Source organism: Hylobates moloch, unplaced genomic scaffold, assembly GCF_009828535.3.
Source record: "Hylobates moloch isolate HMO894 unplaced genomic scaffold, HMol_V3 SCAFFOLD_17, whole genome shotgun sequence".
NCBI classification, from domain to species: Eukaryota; Metazoa; Chordata; class Mammalia; order Primates; family Hylobatidae; genus Hylobates; species Hylobates moloch.
In genome coordinates, this window is record NW_026652292.1 from 35713773 (window position 1) to 35736576 (window position 22804).

At 39.8% G+C, this 22804-nt stretch overlaps 1 protein-coding gene across 1 annotated transcript in view; it reads right to left on the reverse strand.

The window, feature by feature from the left end:
- Positions 1–3621: 3621 nt before the first annotated feature.
- The window catches only part of DAB2 (DAB adaptor protein 2), a 55641-nt gene continuing 36458 nt past the window's right edge, over positions 3622–22804 (reverse strand). Inside the window, exons 6-15 of the mRNA XM_032135351.2 lie at positions 22375–22455; positions 21621–21647; positions 21322–21375; positions 20825–20887; positions 14581–15234; positions 13416–13578; positions 8609–9241; positions 7956–8065; positions 6981–7051; positions 3622–5387 (exon numbers count right to left, since the gene is read on the reverse strand). Coding sequence (XP_031991242.1) covers positions 6986–7051; positions 7956–8065; positions 8609–9241; positions 13416–13578; positions 14581–15234; positions 20825–20887; positions 21322–21375; positions 21621–21647; positions 22375–22455 — 1851 coding nt within the window. The 3' untranslated portion in view covers positions 3622–5387; positions 6981–6985. The remainder of the gene's footprint in view (positions 5388–6980; positions 7052–7955; positions 8066–8608; positions 9242–13415; positions 13579–14580; positions 15235–20824; positions 20888–21321; positions 21376–21620; positions 21648–22374; positions 22456–22804) is intronic.

Consider the following 22804-nt stretch of genomic DNA (forward strand, 5'->3'; position numbering starts at 1 on the left):
TGAGGGTCATTTCCATTTGACTCTTTTATAGTGATGGAAACAGTTTCTTGAAAGTCCCTTTGCAGTAAGTTAAGGGATCTTAGTATCCAGGGATCTCATTAGGAATGCCTGCCCCATTCCATAGCTGTTTCTTACCGACTGTCCGAAGATCCACAGGTCTTGCAATGCCACAGTGAAATTTTAGGGCTTCCACTTATAACCTGTGTAGTCAGTGGGGATAACTAGACTCATCGAATAGGGACAACTTGGAGATCACCGTCAACTGCAGGTTTTAGGTGTGTCTTGTTTGCTATTATGCCCCCTCGCATCTAGCATTGCGTCTAGCACATTTATGAATTACAAGCACTAACAGATGAATGAACGAATGCAGATTGGGAAAATGACGTCCATGTCCCTAAGGTCGAATGGTTAGGGCAGGGGAAGCATCAGAGCCCAGCTCTCTTCCTTGCTGGTCCTGTGCCATTTTCCTTCCAGCACTTTCAGATGAGCTCTTTTATAATGAAGGAGGAAAGAACAAATTTCTCTACTGAGTGGTTCTGGAGCTGTTTGTGAAGTTCAGTTGAGATGATGTAAGTCTGGCTGTCCCTTTACAGTAATAAGGATTCCTGTGGCTTAGATCTGTTTACCCTCACATGGAACTATGTAGGGCCCACTCGATTACAGCATTTCATTTTAAAGGAAGACTCAGCACAATCCTCTTCTCTTTTGAGGTTCTCAGTATCTGCCTATGCCATATCCTACCCTTTTGTTCACCAACACTCTTGACTATTTGTATGTCTCCCTCCCAACTCAGACTCCAGCCTCTGCTCCAGTCATTTTAGTATTTTCATGGGCACCCCTCTGCCCTCCTCTTTTCTGATTTTGCCAACTCTGTCAATATTTATCTTAATTCCATTCAGCCCTCTGCTATATCCCATTTCTATGCTGATCAATTAGTCTAAGTAGGTACAAGTGAAGGCAGCATCAGACACACCACAGAAGCATCCTCTACTCAATTCCAGCCCAGTCATGTTACCCTGTAACTTTTAGAGCAGCAGTGATTCTGCTTTCTTATAAGTAAGATAAAATAATGATTGAAATCAACCAAGTCAGTAAAGAATTGACAGAAAACTCCACAACAAATATCACAAGGAAAAATTAGTCATAAAGAATTTCAGAGTTGGGTTTTTCTTTTCCTTCCATTTTTAACAACCTCATCTTTCATCTCTGCAGAAGGCCAGCTTCTTTGCCACTGAGCAGCCCACACCATGGTCTTGCCGGAGACAAGCACTTGTATGATTTCAATATGTGGTAGAGGTTTAGTAATTAAATGAAGGACACAATTCCAAGCAAGGGCAAATGAGGGGCTTGGCCACTCACCAGGTGAGATGACAAATGGCTGGCCCTTGTCCATCAGCATTGCTGTAATTATGACATGTTAACAGAGCTGCTGCCAGTACATAGCCTTGTACATGTCCCTATTGGTCATATCAGCCTAGAACATAAGTTTTTATTTTTAGCAGAAGGGAATTAGTTCAAAACATACCATTTCCCAGAAATAATTATTTGTTTTATTATTTAGCAACCTCCTAAAATGGTAATAGCTTAAATATTTACCAGGGGCTTTGGGGCAGCTCCCATCTTTTCCTAGATTTTGTATTAAACGTATTCCAGGAATATGGGTCAGAGTCCTCACTCATCAGGTTATTTCACGGTCAACCAAACTCCTGAGTTAGCTACATCCTCTGTTCCTTCCCCCCACCTTTTTTTTGCTTCCACCTCAGGAAAGACACAAAATTACCCTCTGTTTGGCTCTCTCTAGACACCACAGTTAATATTTTGATGGTAAAGTCTGAGATCAATTGATGAAAGGATCTCTCTACTTTAACACACAGTTTTATAATAAAATACCATGAAAAACACTCCCTTAAGAGTTGGGGTAGAGTGCAGCTTTTTTTAAAGCATGGATGCCAGCCTTGCCTGAGTAAGACTTGCAACGGTAACAGATCCCACCTCAAAGGATTATGAATGGCATCAATGGAATAAAGTTATTTTGCATAAATGGTAAAATACTTCACAGATGAAAGGTTATTTTGGGAAAGTCTATACCTTCTCCCTTTGTATTGCTTTTATGTGAGAAATTTAGGAGCATGCTGGCTGTTCAGCTTTTAGCTTAGATATATTTAATTTGTAAAGGAAACTCTCTTTCCAAGATAATAGGGTTACCATGAAAAGCTGAACTTCTGGCACTCAGGTGTGAATACCACTGCTTATTAAAGAAACTACAGTTGTCCCTTGGTATCTGTGGAGGATCAATTCCTGCAGATACCAAAATCTGTGGATACTCAAGTCTGTTATATAAAATGGCATATAACCTATGTACATTCTCTCATACACTTTAAATTATTTATAGATTACTTATAATAACTAATATAAATGCTGTGTAAATAGTTGTTATACTGTATTGTTTTTATTTGTATTATTTTAATTGCTGCATTATTTTTATTTTACTTTATTTTCTATTCACATATTTTCCATCTGTGGCTGGTTGAATCTGCAGATGCAAAATCTGAGGTTAGGAGAGCCAACTATATAAGGAACAGGTGTGTTTCCACTTTGCAGGGACACTTCAGTAACTGCCACTCTCTGCTTGATCAAAGTAGTTCCTACTGCACTGAAAGGAATGTCCTCCTCTTGTACACACGAGCAAGTTAACCTCTGGCAAGATCTCACAGATTAAGCCACGTGGAGATAACACACAGGCTCAACGGGTTAGACGCACTGCAGAGCACCTGGATAAGCCAGATAATTTGTGCAACATGTTCTTATCAGCAGCCTTCTCTAGCTCATCTGTGGCTTACTTTCAGTTCCCCTGGAACCTGCTTTTGTATGGAGTGTATTTCTATTCCACCTCACTATTGTTAGAAAGAGACCAAATGTTTCAGTCAAGGAGAAAGGTAAGGCAGTAATAAGGAACATTCCAAAATATTATACACCAATAGATAATCCTTCCCCAAAATGTCTTATTCCTTAGAAAAGTTAGGTTTAACACCAAGACTTCTATATCCATGCAAAGCCCACCTTGGGATTCTCTTTCTTGTAGTTGCAGGTCTTTTTGAAATGAATGAGAACCTTGAACTTTTATACTAGGTGAGAGAGTTTAAGAGCTTCCTAATGCTAAAAACATCTGTTCATCAGCCCACTCACCTCATGCAACAACTCTCCAGAGGGGCCTATGCCAGCCTAGAGCAGTCCACACAGTTGTGTCTTGGTGAGGTCAAATATGACTGAATAAAAAACAAGAGGCAGCCAAGGGTAAAAGGCATGAACCAATAGTGCACTAATGAGTGATTTTATAGTGGATGTCAGCTGAGGTTTTTTTGGTACAGGTCTTATCTACTAGTCTTCCTTACACTCCCAGAAAGGGAGTGTGTGTGGGTTTGAGACAGAAGAAGGTGCTGAAATAGATCAGGTAGTAATTTACTCACGGTCCTATTTCATGGATTTCCACTTTCTCTTCATTGTTGTGACAGTCCAGAATGTATTATAGCTAACATTTTCTCCACTTCAGACTGGTATGTTTTATAGCTTGCCTCCAATGTCAACTCAAAGCAGGTAGAATAAACTGATGGTACCACATGATATTCTGCCACTCCAGTTTATTGAAATGAGTAAATTTATAGCTTTATTTGCATACAGAAAAGTGCACGAGAAAATAAGTATGTACAAAACAGTTGTGTGGCTGATCATGACTTTCAAAAATTCAACTACCTAGAAATAGTTATCTCCAGTTTAGCACATTTAGGTATTTGGACATTTAAAGTACTATTTCAAGTCTGTGTTTATAGTGACTGAGTAGGAAGCCGATAGAAAATTATGCCATATATGATCAACTATTACCATTAAACATAAAACCACAGGACTTTCTATTTGGGGCTAATCAATAGAGGGTCATGTGGCCCCTGTCTTGTTTAGCTTCTGAGCATCACCCTCTTCTTCCCCCTCAAGGTAACATTGGATGTGGTTGATTAACTCCCACAAGAACCTGAGCATTAAGGGTCAAGAGACAACATTAAAAACCCAACATAAACAAAACAAAACAAAACTTATTTTGACAATAATAAACCCTTCAGAACTGTGCTCACAACAGGACAGAAAATGAACTGGGAATGTTTCCAAGTTGTGAGGAGAAAAACATTGCAGACATTAGATTTTCAATGGTAACCCCAAACATTTGTTCTACAGCTTTTTCCTCCCCTCTTATCTTCCTACTAACGACGATGAGATTGTGGCTGCAAGAAAGTTTTCCAGTTTCTTGATAACGGCCTAGCATGACCCCAGATAAGCACCTAATGTGTTTGGCACAATCACATTTAGCTTTGTGATGTGTTGCTCTTCAAAATAGAGTCCTTTGTTGCTGAGTTGAGTTCAATTTCTCTTGAACATTAACTGCTCTTCTGGAACTTCAGCTCAAGAGAATGGCCTCCTCTTCCACAGGAAGGATATAGGTTGTGCCCATTTGCAATTCTAGTTCGTGGGACTAGCAATTACTGAGAATGAAGAGATGCTGCAGATCTGTCTGTGAATCAGTTTTTTTTTTTTTTTTTTTTTTTTTTTTTTTTTTTTGCCCTGTGAGAGTCTGTTGCTTGTGAAAGGGTGGTAATGCTACTTGAACCTAGGAGCAAAACTGACTGAAAAAAGAATCAGAAAAAAAAGGAGAGGAGAGACGAATAATGTTCTTCCCTCATTTGCAATAGCTACCAAGAGATGGGAGAAAAGGACAATCTTGGCCTTGGGAGAAAGTGATCTTCAGAAAGAAGAGAAGCTATCTCTTTAAAAAGGTCCTTAAGTGGTTAGATTCCAAAGTGTCTAAGGAGAAGTTGTAGTTGCTTCAATTTTACTTTAGAAATTCTCTGTAACTGATGGTCTGAAGCAAGATTTCTTTTAAGAAGGTGCTTTGTTCTACTATAACATTTAGATTTTATGCTCTGAAACAGAACCCCCGAACAACTTTGAACAATAAGGATTTGAAAATTTATTCAAAACAGCATGATATGAAGGGATGTGGTGGCTGCATCTCCCAACCAGAGGGTAGAAGGCAGGTGTTCTAGAAGGTTCCAGGGACACAATAGGCAGGGTTCAGTAGGGAAACTACTGTACTTCATTTACACTTAAGCTAGAAAGTTTAGGATCTTAATTTATTTAAAGCCATAGATTCAGTTTAGCTTTAACCTAGACAGAAAGTGAAAAGCATTTTACAAGTAGAAGAGGCAATGAGAAATAAGGCAACAGATAATATGTCAAAGCTGGAACAAGGGCAGAAATCAGCACGTGTCTGGCTATCAGCTTTGTTTTTGACTACTAAGGCCAACCTTTTTATTCCTCTGGATGGTCTGCAGACCAAGTTCCTAGAGAGGTATGGAGAAGAAAGAAACTTGTGGTTAGAATTTTTGAATTGAATATCAATGTATTAAATATCAAGTCATTATTAAAGATGTCAGTAATAGTATCTCCTAGGGCTGATGTGAGGCTTGATGAAGATGATAAATGTAGAGCATCTAATAAAATGATTAGTGCAAGTGCTCAACAATGTTAGTTATTTTATCCCATGAGAGTTCCCCTTACCCAATCTATTGATGTAGCAGGTTGACCTAAACTATCCTTCCTTCATGACCTAAAGAAGAAAGGACCTCCAAAGAGAAGTCTAGTTCATTCAATTTAGTCCCTACAATCCATCTTGACTCCGAGTGTAGTTTACTCCTTCTATTGGTTTGGGTATATCTCCCCTCGAATGGAAGGTGAGAATGATCTCTGGTGAGACTTCTAGCTCTTAAATATCTACTTACTGCTTTATTACCTTTAGAATCACCTGCACTCTTGTTAAAAGGAAGCATTTCCTTGGCACCAAAGAGAAATTCCTTGGGGCTGCGGTAGGACCCAGGAATTTGCATTTTTAATGATTTACCCAGTTCTCTGAAGCAGTTTATGGAAAGGCACTATAGGAAACACCATCATTGTAGAACTGGAGTTGAGGGAAAATGATCCAGATGCCTATAAGCTCAATCTTATTGTTCTCGCCACATTTAAGATATTTATCTATTAAAAATAATTACATTCTAGATGGGCCAAATCACAGTTTAGTAGTCCTGTTTGGATGAGACAAGATTGGAAAAAAAATGGGCTTGTTTTTTTTTGTTGTTGTTGTTATTTTTCATTATTTCTATTGTTCTACCCCTACCAGCTGGCCTACCTGCTGCTCTAAAATGGGGGGAGCGCTCCTTTCCCTACTAAATTCAGTCTTTTGAGATCAGAATAAAGTTGCTGTCACCTTCTGTTGAGAAAGAGTTACACTGAGCCCTCCCAGGATTTCAGCTGAGGGTGATTCTACCTAATCACTTATTTAAGATAAAGTTCATAAGACAGAAGAATCAACCTTCAGACTCATTTTGAGCTCCTACTGCCTATGAAGGAGATCTTTAATAGTTGTTAAAACTTTTAGATTTAATACCATCAGACTCTTTCAGACTAACTTTGAGATTGCTCACAGAGTAATAAATGGTAGAGGAGCAATGATCATAATCTGTTTTGCTGACTTGGTAGCTTCAGAAGGTCTTTGGAATCTGAACCCTTTATAGGAAACCAAATTACTACTAGGTTGTTTTGCAACCACTTCAATACAAAAGTAAAAAGGTTAGAAACCTGTGATGTGTTGTTTTGAGTTTTACTTCCCACACAGAACTGAAAAACTGAAAACGTGGGATAAGATAAAAATCCACATCCCCAAGGGTATATTACTATTTTTTGATGTGTTTAGGAATTCTATTCTTAAGTGCCCAGCCTAGTCATTACTGAATGATCTAAGTATGGATTTTCATGTCGATTACTCCTAAATTATAGATATTTACCCTCTTCCCAATTCTAAAATTAAAATTTCACTCTATTCCATGTCACCCTTTCTCACGAAAACCCCTGAGATAGGCTTATTAGGATCTTCTACTTACAGAATTTAGGCAAAAGGATTTCCAAATGGATCCCTATATATCTCAGAAGATACAGGTTGAGGAGAAGCCACCTAAGAAGATAAAATCATCAGGTCAATAAATACAGTTACAGTCATAAGAAAAAAAATTTACAATGAAGACTTCCAAAATTCTTTTAAAAATCACTTAAGTCATAGGCCAATTGGCCAATCAAACATTATATGGGGCTTACAGTGATTTGTTTCCATCTGCTTGCAGATGGCAGTGTATATTATTTACATGAAAATCAAGGTTCAGATGCATTTCATTTGCCTCCCCCAAATAGGAAGTATTATTTTCATAAGCTATAGAAATATTGTTGGAAAATTAAGAATTTAAATTTTTGAAAGGTTTTCAAGACAGTATTTTGGCTCAATTTTCTCCCGAAATGCTTTCATGGGTCAGGTTAAGTGAGATATGAAGGATGTTTTCTATGTGATATTATTTCTCAAATTCAGAAGATAATAGTTCTTGTGCAAATAATCTTTCTCCAGTTTAAATGAATGTTTATACTGTGAAGGTTCTTGGTGACAAATCTTAGCCAAACATGTTTTACCATCAAAAAGCTATTATAGCCAGGTGTGGTGGCTCATGACTGTAATCCCAGCACAGAGGGAGGCCAAGGCAGATGGATCACTTAAGGTCAGGAGTTTGAGACCAGCCTGGCCAACATGGCGAGACCCCATCTCTACAAAAAAATACAAAAATTAGCCAGGTGTGGTGGCACGTGCCTATAGTCCCACCTACTCAGGAGGCTGAGGCAGGAGAATTGCTTGAACCCAGGAAGCGGAGGTTGCAGTGAGCTGAGATTGCACACTGCACTCCAGCCTGGCCGACAGAGCAAGACTCTGTCTAAAAAAAAAAAAAAAAGCTATTATAAAAGCAACGTTAATTCAGGAGGCCAGAGCTCTATGTGGCATGTACTTTGGAGAACAGCTTCTAGTAATTCATACTTACAGAGGCTTGTGATGAACCAAAAGAATCTTTAAAGAAAGGGTTCTCAAATGCATTGTCAGTAGATTTGGTAACTGGCAGGGAAACTTGTCTGGGAGCTGGCTTTGGTGGTTCTAGAAGGCAAAAAATCCAGGCAATCAGTAGACAAGCTTTCCCCAAACATAGGCCAGTCCCCAAGTCAGCTTATCTTTGAAATTTACTTCTATACTTTTGAAATTTACATCAGTGGAACAAAAATCAACACCAAATACTAGGTATCCCAATAATTATTACCCTTCTCAGAAGAGAAAGCCATGCATATTTATCTGAAGTGGAAGAGATTCAGAATCCCTGCATTTTAAGCCATGGGACATGGATGACGCCTTATCACACAGCCCTCCAACAGTCACCAGTCATCACATTTCAATAGCTCATGGCAGCCCTTTTAAGATTTATCACTAGAGGGCAGCATTGGGTCAGTACTCAGAAATGACTAAGGTAAATTAGTTATCACCGAAAGGTAAATGGTTAAGTCGTCTCCGTAACCCTTGATTACCAACAGAAGCAAGAGCAAAGCTGTTGGTGGGTGAGAGAGGGTTCATTTGGGGAACTCATTTAGGTCCATGTGGCAGTGGAGATAGTTGTTGGAACAGTAGGCAGAGTGGTGAGTGGCTTACCATTGATCTTGTTCAATAGTTGATTAGCATCAAAATCATCATGGTCTGCATTCTCCTGAGGAATGCCAACCTTGCTGTTGAAATAACTGGAAAAGGCACTCAAAGTCCCAGAAGAAGTCTGCTCTCCCTTCCGCGCAGGCACAGCAGGTGGCTGCCGCAGTTGGAAATCCTTAAACATTTCTTTCACATCCTTGATCTCTTTATCCCCAAGTGGGTCTAAGGCAGTGAAGGCATCACTGGAGATGTCCTTGGGAGGGCCAGCTCTGGGAGGTGGCTGAGGAGGAGTGACCAGGAGAGAGGAGTGCATGGAAGGGGGCTGAGTGGACACAGCAGGAGCTGGAAAAATATTGCTCTGAAAAGGATTCCCCAAAGGGCTTGCTGTTGACCAAGCACTGGGTGCCACAGATGCAGAAGGGCCCCAGACAACAGGCACTGGAGGGGGAGTTGAGGCTGCAAAGGGTGAAGGCTGGTTCCAACCTGAAACAGCTGGACTTGTACCAAAAATGACGGGCTGACCAAAACCTGAAGGTTGACCACCCATCATGGCTCCCGGAACCATTGAAGGGGACTGATTGAAGACCAAAGATGCTGTGTTCCATGGTCCTGCCTGAGGGAGTGTGACAGTTACACCACCTGAAGTAAGAGGAAGAAAAATACTTATCAGGAGCCAAGCTTGAAGAAGATTCTTGAATTTCAGAGAGCACAACTCTCTGGAAAGCCTCTATGCAGCTAACACCTCCATCGAGCCCTGAGGCTGATATGGGAAGAATAAAGACTCTGACAGATTAATCACTGTAAAAGTTAGCCAGCTAATACCGTATAGTGAGCATTCAAATGCTGGTTGCATTTTGAGGCCCATGTTCTTCCTACCATGTCTTTTTAACTTTCCTCATTAGAAGGGCTATATAGTCCATAAGTACCTACTCATCAAAAAAATAAGCCCTTATTATACAGACACTAGTTGTCTGATACATCTCAAACAACTAGAACAGAGCCTGATAATAGCAGGAACTTACTTGAGTGAATATATTTTTATGCACGAACCATGCTGATTATGATGTAGTTAATTAAGATAATCTATTGGACTCTCTGAGTCACGGATTTGATCTTTTCATTTGGCAACTGGCTCATGTCTGGAGTCTTATGGAAACCAGCAATCACATATGTGCACAAGACCTCAACATGCTTGCATCCTGAAGAAACCATTTCAAAGTTTCTGCACTTTTTAATGCTGCCAAGGCTGATACAGCTATATACATAAAGGGAAGATAAAGTTTGGCCAATGCCAAGATAGTTTTAGACGTTTATGTATAAAAATGGAAGAAAGGATGTTATCCTAGGAGGACTGTTTCAAATAAAAGTGCTTCCTGCCATGTGCCACTCTCTAAACCTTGCCAGAAGTTAGAACAGAGAATTTAAAAGAGGAGAGAGGACAATGGGAAACAAAAATCTTTCAAGGTAACTAATGGCCTGTGTCGGGGCATCTGCTCTTTGTGGTGAATGGCTCCGTCTCCTGCGACCTTGCTATGTCATCAGGAATTCGTTAAATCGTCAGAATCCGGGTCTCTCCAATGATGGCCTCTGACTCTTGAGGGGCTCCCTCCCTGCATCTTGTAATATACAGGGCACTGTCTTTCCTGCCTCTTTCCAAGTGCATTAATGATTCAGTTAAGCTGTCACCGCTAACAAGGAAACCTAAATTCAGCCTCATATCTGTTAGTAGGTGATGCTTCGCTCTTGAAATCTGCTTGCTTTGAGCTTTGGTGCATGGCATTCTTTAGTTATGAAAGTTTTCTTCAGACCTGGGTTAGGGACGTTTATGTTTCCAAGAGAGAATACTTTGAAAATGGTGTTTAGGAGTGATGGAGCACGAGATTGTATCTTCAAGCTTCTTAGTCTGAGACATGGGTATTACCTGGCTCCATTCTCATCATGCATGCTGGCCTTCTGGCCACGGGCACACATGGTGTACTCACAGAGAGTGGTGGGTTGCAGAACAGGCCATTTCACTTAATCAGCATGCTTTTTGGAGATGAGGAAACTGGGTGCAAGAACATTAACTAAAATTGGGAAGGTCATAGTCTTGGATGGTAGAGACTGAAAATCAGGAACACTGGCTCTAAATCTGGCACCCCATTCTCCTGTTCTGCTTCCTTGGCAGCAAGGCATGGGGCAATTTTAATTTTCAAATGCTATGTTAATTCAAATACTTATTTCACAGATACAGAAATTAGAATTCATTTTCACTGAAGAATATACTCCTTTCATAACAAATCAAGAGAAAAGTTATATTCTACAATACAGGCTCTAAAAATGGGTTTAGTTTGAACAAAGTTGTTGCTCGTATTTTACAATACATTCAATTAAATTGTATTAACAGAAGCCAGATCACTTGCTAATAATTTCCACCAGTTAGATGTGCAAAAAGGAGGGTAGAATTTTATCATCTTTCATGCTGGACAACTTGTCTTCACTTAGGAAAATATCATATTAGTGAGAATGGTATTTGTAAAAGAGAAAAATATTAGGGCTGGGCGCAGTGGCTTACACCTGTAATCCCAGCACTTTGGGAGGCCAAAGTGGGAGGATCACTTGAGGCCAGGAGTTCAGAACCAACCTGGCCAACTTGGCAAAACCCTGTCTCTACTAACATACAAAAATCAGCTGAGTGTGGTGGCGCATGCCTGTAATCCCAGCTACTAGAGAGGCTGAGGCACTTAAAGTTGGGAGGCAGAGGTTGCAGTGAGCTGAGACAGCACTGCTGCACTCCAGCCTGGGTGACAGAGTGAGACACTGTCTCAAAAAAAAAAAAAAAAAGAGAGAGAGAGAAAAATATTACATTTGCCAGGAATTCAAGGCTTTCCCAGTATATACTTATAGCAGTCTTCATTCCTACCCACCAAATCCCCACCTTGTGTTTCAACACATTGAACACATTGATAAAGTAGGGGCAAGGAATAAGGAAAAGGGGGACACGGGTATAGAACATTAATTTTATTATCTTCTGAAGCTAGATTAAAATACAAGCAAGTTGAATCTGAGGGCTCAGCTTTCTACAATACCCTCTCCCAACCCCCCAGTTCTCCAGGGGAGACAGTCCCCCAGCTGGGTCTAGCGGAAGCCAGACCTACAACCTTCCATGGTTTGGCTGAGGATCCCTGCTAGTGGACAGGGACTATACTGTAGAGCTCAGTTTGAGTCCCATGTCCAAACTTGGAACAATCATCAGTATTCTGCAGTTGTATACCCCAAGGCCTCAACAGGGGCACCTAGCCAAAAAGCTTCACTTCGTCTGAATAAATAAACAGTTATAGGGTCCAGCTGTATTTTCAGGCTGACTTGTTAAATATTGGCTGCAAAAATTCTTAAGGGCATTGACATTAGATACAAAGCTCTGTGATGTGATCTCGCTGCAGACATTGCATTGCAAGTACTCTGGTCTTCTGTGAGGGAAGGGTACCAACCAGCTCCACTTGGGGGGTGGGGTGCAAGGAAAAGAGCAACGCAGAAAGGGGGAAGCCCCCAAGAGACATGAAGTCTTTAGAGAGAGACTCTTGATGGGGTAAATGCAAGCAGAGACCTGGGACAAGCTGGCTTTTCATACCCTCACGATTTCTGCCACTCAGCAGTTGAGTAACAGTCCTCCTCTGGCCACCCTATTCTAGACATGATTAAACAGATTTCTTGTAAAAGAACCAAACTATTTTCCTTTGCAGGAAAACAACAGAGACAGAGAGGAAAACAAAACAAGGATCCTGATGACTGACTGCAGGAGGCAGAGAAAGCCAGGATCCCTGGTCAGATTTTACCAAAGGAGAGGAGAGTCCTTCCTCATCTACAGTCCTCCACCTCCCAAGCCAGAGTCCATTTGGAGTTTGTAGACGTGCCAAGAGCAGAAAAATAGAGTCCACAGCAGGACAGCAAAAATTATTGTCAGGGTTTCTGAAAACTGTACCATGGAGTCTGAAAAGAACTATAGGCTGTGGCCTAAGAATAGCAAGGCCAGCCCTCAGTCAAGTGGACTTCCCCACTGTCCTACCACAGAGTGATCAGTGGCTCACACAAGCTAATGACACATTTAGGAATTAAGAGCATCAATGCATCCTAGGTGTCTGATAAAATTCCATCTCTTCCCTTATTTCTCTGCTTTTTTCAACTTTGGCTTTCTAGGACTTATGTTCTAGCTTCAGTAAAACACTCAAGCTAGCCAAAATATTGGCAAGGAGCTCCTATGGCAGAAGCGCTCAGAGACTGATCAGGATGTGTGCCTGATCTACCCTTACCATACACCTAGGAACACAGCTGGGCCCAGAACCTAGGACTTTCACTCTATGACTTATTCTTGCTTCAGACTTAACTTATATCCTTCTTGGGCATATATTCCTTCCAAGAGGGCTATGTGTTGAAAGGACATCGGCCTTCGATCTATTATGGCAAAAGACACGGAAGACATGCATGTTGACAGACAAGCCTCTCTTAGGTCAACCCTGTTTTGCTACTGAAGCTGGTCTGAGTTTAGAATCCCTTACAATTGTCTTTCAGGAAACCATGACCAGTTGGCTCAAGTAAGTACAATACTGAAAATGAATTTCTTGTCTCATGCTGCCTTGAGGAGCCAAATGTGAGTTACAAGTCAAGAATATCAAATGGGTGTGGGGTTGTATAGTAGAAGTGGGAGAAGGGCTCCCTGGGATGCTCAAATCTTATGCTGTAAAACCCTCTGGGTGTATGAAACGTCTTCCGATGCATCATCATTTTATGAGCAAAAGCAAAAGAGTCATACTTAATTTTATCTCTAGGCACATACCTAGACCCACCAGGGGCCCCACTGGGGCAGGAGCACTTGTTTTGAAGAGATCCAGAGGGTTGGGCTGCAGGGCTGTAGGTTGTCCTGTGGGTGACGCCTGGCCTGAAGGTTCTGAGACGGGAGGAGCAAAGATGTCTGATGCAAGCAAGTCACTGGCTGAAGACTGACAGGACAGGGAGGGAGGGAGAAGCCTTAGTTACTCACTAACAGTGAAATACAGCTTCATTTTGTCTCCTACTCTATACCCCAATTTGAGAGCCACAAAAAGGAAAACTTTTTTCTTGACAGATGAACAGCAACAACTACTACTTCAGAAAAAGAGTCCTCCACAAAAAGACACAGATTCCTACAACGGATGGACTACTGAGTCTTAGTGTCTGACACTACCTAGGGCTTGCAAAGTGAAATCTACCATACTCATTTACACACTCACATTGGTCTGGTCTCATCAGCTAAATGCTTGAAGTTGGGGGAGGATGTGTGTAAAAGGTGCAACTACCAATAAGCATCCTAAATATTTTTTATCATTCCATTGGATTTTAAGTCAGTCTACATAGAGATCACAGGGTCTTAATCCAGGCAAGCCTGCATATTCTTAGGAGAGTTAAAAAAACACAGCTGTGGGAACTGCATTTTAAATTGCTCTTAAATAAAGCTGAGATCATAGTGGTGATAGTAAACACATAAGCTTTTTCTAAGCTTATGTATTTAGTCAGTATTTAAAAGGGGAGATAAGTTCGAGAATTTTACACCACCACCATGGACACTGATGCAATACGATGGGTGTGCAGGGTGTGTGTTAGTATCAGGGAAGTACAAAGGGAATCACAAGAACTCTCACCCTCCCAACCCAGAACATGATGATCAAACTTACCAGAGGTATAGAAGCATAGCAGCATTAAAAATGGAAAAACTTGTGTTTAGTTTAATCATAAGTGACAAGACATGCACATGGAAAGCAGGGTGTGACAAACGCTGCTGAGAAGCTTAAAAACGGTGGCAGTTAGAGGAAAGTACTCCTGGAGAACCAAAGTGCCTTATCCCACCTTCTATTTCACAGCCACACAGGAAACTACGAGAGCAGCAGGAAAGAGAGCTTGCATCACACCACCCTTTGGTACCAAACATGCACTCTGCTAATGGATACGTGGAGAAGACAATTCACCTTAGCAGTCCTTCTGCCTCTTCCTGGTTTGGTACTTTGTGGAGGTGGGATAATGGCTATGGAGTCATGTGGTGAGGACTGGACAGAGCTTTCCAAGTCCTGCTTTACGCCATTCTGTATGGATAGTCCTTTGGGAGGGCTTCCCACAAAAGGGTTCGGGGAGGATTTGACAGAGAAGCCGTTCTGTTCTCTTTCAGATACCCCATTTTGAGTTCTCACTGCTGGCTGGGTTTGCGAACTCGAAAAGGGCCATGGGCCTGCCTGAGCTTCCTGTTTGCCAGTCCGGTTAGAGATCTGGTCAAATTGCTGACCAAAGTAGTCAACATCACCATTCAGGGGCCCATTACTCAGTGGAGTAGAAGAGCTACTCGAATTCTCTTTCTTCTGATCTGGAGATTTGAGAGAATCAAACGAAGAAGGTGTCGATTGGTCTGGCTGTGTGAAAGGATCATCACGGAAAGGATCAGGATTAGGGGTGGGAAAGAAGTTGAGATTGGCAGAAAAGGCATTTTCAGGCAAGAAGGATGCCTGAGGCTTTGGTCGAGGAAGAGAACAGGAGGTGATGCCATTTGTTAAGAATGGATTTTCTCTTAAAGAATTCTGATTGGTGTCGATTTCAGAGTTTAGATCCACTAACAGGATATCTTTGCTTTCCTATCACATTTGGAAAGAAAAAAAAAAGAAAGTGTTAGTCCCTGTTGTGACTTCAAATAAGAAAATTACATAAGATGACTAGGATTATCAGAATTTCCATTTGAATTTGGTCTTGATAAATCGGTTGATCATTACCTCCTTCCGTCAACCCCCGTAGTCCATTACTCCCTAGCTATAGACTAGGTCCTTTCTATTCCTCCCCAATATCATGCCCTTTTATTTAAGTCTCAACCTCATTAGGTGAAATCTTACTGTTGCTTACTTCATGTCTCTGCTCACCCTGGTTCACACATACAGACTGGCTTAATTCATTATGAGCATTGTTTCAATTTGTGACTTTGAAAGTCTTAAAGGGAATTGATTGTGAGTCACTATAAATGATTATCAAAGTATGTTGAGCTTGAAAGTAAGTGATTTCAGAAGCTTAGCTCAGCTTCCTACCTGATACACAAACAGTCCTCTCTATTGTACCCCCAGAGTCATGTAAGATCATCTCTCTAAATGAGAAAATTCATCGACTAATACATTCATATTTTACAGTTCTGGCTGTGATGAAATTTAAGATCAAATGCATTTCCCTAAAATCGGTCCAGTTCTTTCCTCTAGAGGTGGGAGAGAGGCTTTTCTTTTACATCACAGCCTTCAGGTATGTCTCTTAATATTGAAGGCTCTTGCTGAAGCTGATAGGCAAGTAGGATCTCATCCTCATCATCCCAGTCTCTCCTCTGGACTTACCCTTTGTGTCTATGTCCTCTGAAAGAGACACTCAATACTGATCTAATTTAGTCAATCACGCATTAAGATCTCCTATTTGTACATCTTTTCATAACATTGCTTAGAGTTGCCTGTGTTGTGACAGTAATCTCATCTATTTAGTGGTTAAAGTCAACCAACAACTGATCTTTAATTTATATACAGTAGTCCCTCCTTATCCTCAGGGAATATGTTCCAAGGCCCACAGTGGATGTCTGAAATGGCACATAGTGCCAAAACCTATATACAGTATTTTTCTCATATACATACACGTGATAAAGTTTAATTTATCAATTAGGCACAATAAGAGATTAACAACAATAACTAATAATAAAATAGAATGATTAAAACAATGTGCTGTAATAAAGTTATGTGAATGTGGTGTCTCTGTCTCTCTTCTCTCAAAATATCATATTGTACTGTACTCACTTATTTTCAGACCAAGGTTGACCGCGGACTTAATTTCAGAAAGTGAAACTGCAGATAAAGAGGGACTATTGTACAAGGTAGAGACATGGGTTTAAGAGTTAATTTGGAAGACATATCAAATATATAGCTCTACTAATTCTATCCCCTCTCTATCATTTCTCTGGTGTGTTAATTTTTTGGATTTTCAACTGTTTGATAAAAAATTCTCAGCTTAAAAGCAGTAAATTTGATGAATCTGACATGTCTTTATTCCAGTAAAAGACAGAATTATAACTCACCCTAGAACAGAACTTTCATACTGACATCACTTCCTTCTGCTTGACTTTGATCCATTAAATACTTAACTATGGTATCCAGAGAAGAATATAAATGATTAAAAAATGCCTTGCTGAAGTGGAAGTTATAGTAGTTATCTTGCATTACCCTGGGCAGAATACTAAATATATATATATATATATTTTTTTTTTTTTTTTTGAGGCAGAGTCTTGCTCTGTCGCCCAGGCTGGAGTGCAGTGGCGCAATCTCGGCTCACTGCAAGCTCCGCCTCCCAGGTTCACGCCATTCTCCTGCCTCAGCCTCTCCGAGTAGCTGGGACTACAGGCGCCCGCCACCACGCCCGGCTAATTTTTTTTTGCAGAATACTAAATATTTTGATCATCGCGGAAAATAAACAACTTCAAGGGAATATAAAATTTGCAAACTAGTAAATACAAAAGGGTTCAAATAGAACTCCTTGGCTTTTAAAAGAAAAAAAAAATACCCAATTTTTTAGAAAGTTTAAGTCCTATTTCATGGCCACAAAAGAGACAGCAAAATCAGACCTAAATGGTAATCTATCTTTTGGATTCCTTTACTTTGAGGCATAAAAATACAGTTTTTATAAGCCAAAGCCAGGCTTTCTCTTTATAAAAGAAGAATTTGTCACAAGAAAGAGCTTATAATTTAAAAAAAATTTAACCAGCGAAATGGATTGGAAGAGCTATTAATCTAGGGATCTTTATACAATCAAAAGGTAGGATAAAATGTATTACAAAAGCTTGTGATTTCAATATTTATTTATTTGTTTTGAGCCACCTCTGGGTTAGAACAGTTGAGTGTTCACAGCTGGTAGAGTTCTTGTTTTCAAATACTTCAGAAGAAGTTCTTAGGACACCAAACAGGAGCCACAATGTTAGACTTCTGAATAGTCACCCTATAAGTAAAATGTATAAGGCTCTCCTCAGGCTGGGTTTGTTATTAATCCAGGATTAAAAGTGTAGTTCACAGACTACAACTGAGAGCCCAAAGACTCCTCATCCACCCCCCCTTGGTCACAGCCTCATTCATTCTTTGTCGAACTGTCAACACTGCATCCAGTTGGCCACTGTTTGAGCACCTGAGCCGCAGGCACTGGAGACACGGCAGTGGGTTACAGAACTTGCTCGTAGGGAGCTCCAGTAAGTGGGCATAAATCCTGAGTTCCATAGCCTAGCTCTTCTCTGGGTGGCTAGTCTCACCTAACCATTCCAGTTTGTCAGACTGAGGACTTCCCTACTCAAAGCCTTAAGTGGCTTGCTGCTGCTCCCTATATTAAAATAAGCCTCCTTAGGCCAAATTTCCAAATGATCCACAATAAGACCCACGTTGTTTCTAGCCCAACTACGATCTATTTTCCTACACACTTCAAAGACCCAATTGAAATTCAGATTCTTTACAAAGATTTTAGCACTGATTTTTCTGTCTGCACTTGCCCTGTGCCCACTCATGTTATCTTATGGCATGTATACAAGGACATAAGTGACATTCGTGCTTTGTATCCTGATCCCATCCCTTGTACCAGATTTAATCTCCTTGATCATAGATCATGTCTTATATTCTTCCCATAGTAACTGTGCTTTCAAGTGGTTAAGTTGTTAAAGTTACAGAACATGGGTTTTTATGTTTTTCTTTCTTTTCGTTTTTTGAGATGCAGTGTGGAAGGATAACACTCAAGGGGCTTGCCAATAAAAATTCTGTTCTAGGGGATACCACATAGTTTGCAACATGAGCATTATTTGAAATTCATAAAACATTTCTGTATAAATTTGAGGGGAATGACAACCATCTAGGACCAATAATAAGGTCTAGGTAATTTAGATTTCTTTCTCTCTTTACATATTTCAGAGCAATTGTTGAAAGAGTTGAATTTTTGTTTTTTGCTTTTTGTTTTTTTGTTTTTTTTTTTTTTTGAGACAGAGTCTCGCTCTGTCACCCAGGCTGGAGTCCAGTGGCGCAATCTCGGCTCACTGCAAGCTCCGCCTCTTGGGTTCACGCCATTCTCCTGCCTCAGCCTCCAGAGTAGCTGGGACTATAGGCGCCCGCCACTAGGCCGGCTAATTTTTTGTATTTTTAGTAGGGACGGGGTTTCACCGTGTTAGCCAGGATGGTCTCGATCTCCTGACCTCATGATCCGCCCGTCTCAGCCTCCCAAAGTGCTGGGATTACAGGAATGAGCCACCGTGCCCGGCAAGAGTTGAATATTTTTAAACATGCTGGCTTTACCAAGTAGAGATAAATCTGTTTTTGACCTATGACTATAGAGTCAATAGATAAGAACATGTCAAACCTAACCAGCACATAATTAGATCTGTTAGCCTTCTTTTGGTTATCAGAGAGTATATATTTTGATGGTATTTATTACTTTATTGTTAGTTTAACTAAAACCTGAATTCCTATAAATAAAAAATTCTTAGACTTCATAAAGTCTAATAAAAATGAGACTGAAGATTATCCATGCTGTTTTCCATTTCCTTTTTTAGAACATTCTAGAAGTCTACAGAAGTAGATTATACAGGCAGTACTTCCTTGCCTATTCCAGTGGAATTCCACTTCATATCTTGAGTGCTTTGCTCTCTTTGAATATTACTTGTTTGAATGTCAGTTATACTTGGGAATTAAGGTGTTCAGACACTGATTTATTTTGGAGAAAGCATCACTAATGGAGGAGAGGGCAAAGTTGACTACAAATCAAAAGGACCTCAGAGTTAGAATGGACCTGTCAAGATAATCTAGTCTAGTATTTTAAAAAGTTTATCCTCAGAACTATAACAAACATTATGAAGAATGAAAAGTTCTATAGGCAAGGGAGTTAGGGTTCACTGTTAAAATGAATATTAAACAGGCTTCTCTCTTACAGGCATTTTAGAATGCTACCACGCATTGTGATACTCATATGGTTAGGGTCAGAGAAGAATGCATGAAGTCCCTGCTCCTCTCCATGTCATTTGACCTGAAAGTTTTATGCAGTGAGGATTCACAGGCCTCGAATTCTCTGCAGAACTCTGAAGTGAGAATTTTACCCAATCTTTGATCTGTTGCTTTAACTCCTGTAATCTTGGTCACATAGGCTTCCATAATTTCCTGATACAAGAGAGTCCTTTCTAGACATTTCCCCCCATTATTCTAGACTAATTCTTTTTGTCTGTTTATTGCCTTCTCATCTTTTATGTTCAAATCTAGAAACTCACTTCTGCAAAAGCATTATCTGAATCTCTGAACTAGATAAATACCCTGTAGTAACATCAATTACTAATGATGTGATTAGTTTTAATGTTGGTCTCCCTGCCAGAGAGTAAATTCCATGATGTCATTGATGTTGTGCATCTTACTGCTATGCCTTGCAAATAGCAGGTGCTCAGGAAACTGTTACATAAATAAAAGAAGTTGAAAGAAGTCATTCAAAATGTCATGGACATTTTCATTAGAAGTATGTTTTGGAAGGTCTGAAGACTTGGGCCTAAGCCTTGTATCTGGATCTCTTTCCTATTTTTTTTTTCTTCTTTTTTTTCCCTGAACCACCATTTTTTTTTTTTTTTAATTTATAAAGGAAAATACTGCTCTACTCTTACAGGGTTGTTACAGATCATTCAATATTGAGCAGACTGGATATGGTATAAAATCCTATGAGAATGGGCAGCTTTCTAACAAGGATAAGCTTTGGCGGAATATAACTGAGCCACTTGTTTGTTTTAAATCTTACTTCACATCAAATTTATGCTGCTAAATTGCAACAGACCGAATGCAAAAGAAATGAAGAGGCCAGGGGGCTTTATGATTAACCATCTAACAATCATACTTTCTTCAAGTAGGCTTATTCAAGGACTATTATTCAGCTCCTCCTTCTAATCCTGAGTGATACCAAGAAGGACTACATTGCTGACCTATTGTTCAGGTTTAACCTGTAAGCAATATTAATATAACTGAATTAATGTGCATAGGTTCCCATGGTGACTTAAGATTCACATTTATTCTAAAAACCATTGACACTTCATTTGCAAAAATCAACCGTCACCTTCCAAGTTTCAACGAGATGCTTAAGATTTCTGGTTATCGCTAATTTGAGTTACAGATGTCATTTTATTACATTGCAAATTTAAAAACAAACACTTACTGTTGGACTATTTAGGTCAGGAGGTGTAGACATGTCCCCAAACAAATCCATCTGGTCAACACCCTTAAAAAAGTATTTGGATTAGATTCAGATGTGTCTACTAAAAAAGATTACTTCGTATATTGTTGTAATCATTTGTTTCCTAAAGTTTAGGAAAGTAGTTGCCACAATTTAATTTCCATTTAACTAATAGATTTCATATTAAGCTGTTTAGGTCAGGAAGTGTAGACATGTCTCAAAGCAAATTTATCTTGTCCACATCCTTAAAAAGTATTAGACTAGATTCAGGTGTGGCTACTAAAAAGATTACTTTTCTAATCTTTTTTTGACTACTTTTGTATATTGACATAGATGTTACACTAACATTTTGAAAAACAGTTGTCTCGATTGGATTTTCATATAGATTCAATACAGATTTGGTATCAGCAACATCTACAGGAAGTAGAACCCATGTTCAGATAAGTAAGAACTGTCAAACGTCACATATTAATACATACCGATTTCAGTTTGTTAGTTTGGTCATCTAGAATCATTAGGGCCTCACTCCCATTCTGAAAAGATAGCAAATATTTAAGGATTTAGTTGAGCTTTCTCTATAAAATGTATTTGTCCACTGTATTAGCCCGCTAAGCAGCAATGGTTTTGGTATTCATCTTTTAACTAAACATCTTTCATGATCAGAGAAGTCATAAACACATAGTAATAAGCGAGGTGGTGAGAGTGGTTGGGCAGGTAGCAAACAGGGGCTTACACACATCACATACATGATTAGCAAGAAGTAAAGATGCAGTTTTACCTCAACTGTTTTGTTGGCTTCCTCTATCTAAAAAGAAAGATACATATTCAGTAATCTTCGTATTCATAGTGAAAGGGAGTTAAATACAAAAACAAGTATGCCTATGGTTCACAGGCATAAGGCAAGAATAAGTCTTGTATATTATTTCTGCCCTCCATTCCCCTCCCCTTTTCATATCAATATAAAGTTTGAGCAGAGTTACTGGATTTAAACTTGGTTGTCCTGTATATTTCCTAGAATTAATATGAATCTTGTAGAGAGAAAAAAAAATAAAAGCCAGGGAGTGCAGATTAGAAGTGCCTAACCATAAAAATCTATCCATTGCCCTATTGGGAAGAATAGACAATACATATAGAAGCCAAATTTTCAGATAGACCATATTTATACATAAACATAGTCCTGAATACAATTTTAAGTTTGTTTGTTTGTCTGAGACAGAGTCTTGCTCTGTTTCCCAGGCTGGAGTGCAGTGGCACCATCTTGGCTGACTGCAACCTCTGCCTCCCGGGTTCAAGCGATTCTCCTTGCCTCAGACTCCCGAGTAGCTGGGATTACAGGTGCCCGCCACCACCCCTGGCTAATTTTTGTAGGTTTAGTAGTGATGAGGTTTCGCCATGTTGGCCAGGCTGGTCTCGAACTCCTGACCTCAGGTGATCCACCCACCTCCGCCTTCCGAAGTGCTGGGATTACAGGTGTGAGCCACCACACCTGGCCAGTTTTAAATTTAATAGAGCCTTAATCAGGTAGTACTTGCCTTTTTCTTTTCTTCTTCCTTTTTCTTTACATTATAGATAACTTGAAAAAGATCTTTAAGATCAACAACTAATGGTTCAGCCTGCAGTAAGGGAAAGCAGTGTTATCAGCATTTTAATTTTAGTATTTTATTTCCTTTGTCTCCTATCAATTATAATTCATACTGGGATTTTTTCTTTTAATCTTAAAACTCCTTACTACCCTCCCCTGGCTTATAGGGGATCACCACCAACCCAATCCTCACCCTTAGGTATATAAAGAACAGCAGGGTTAATAAGTATTTAGACAAAATAAGAGGTATCACAATCATTTTCGAGTCCTTTAAGGTTTCTGAGAATAATTCACCGTTGTTCTGAAATCAGTATTCACTTTATAAGAAGGTCCATTCTCACAATCCTGTGGCACACAGTAGTACATGGCTATCAATGGCA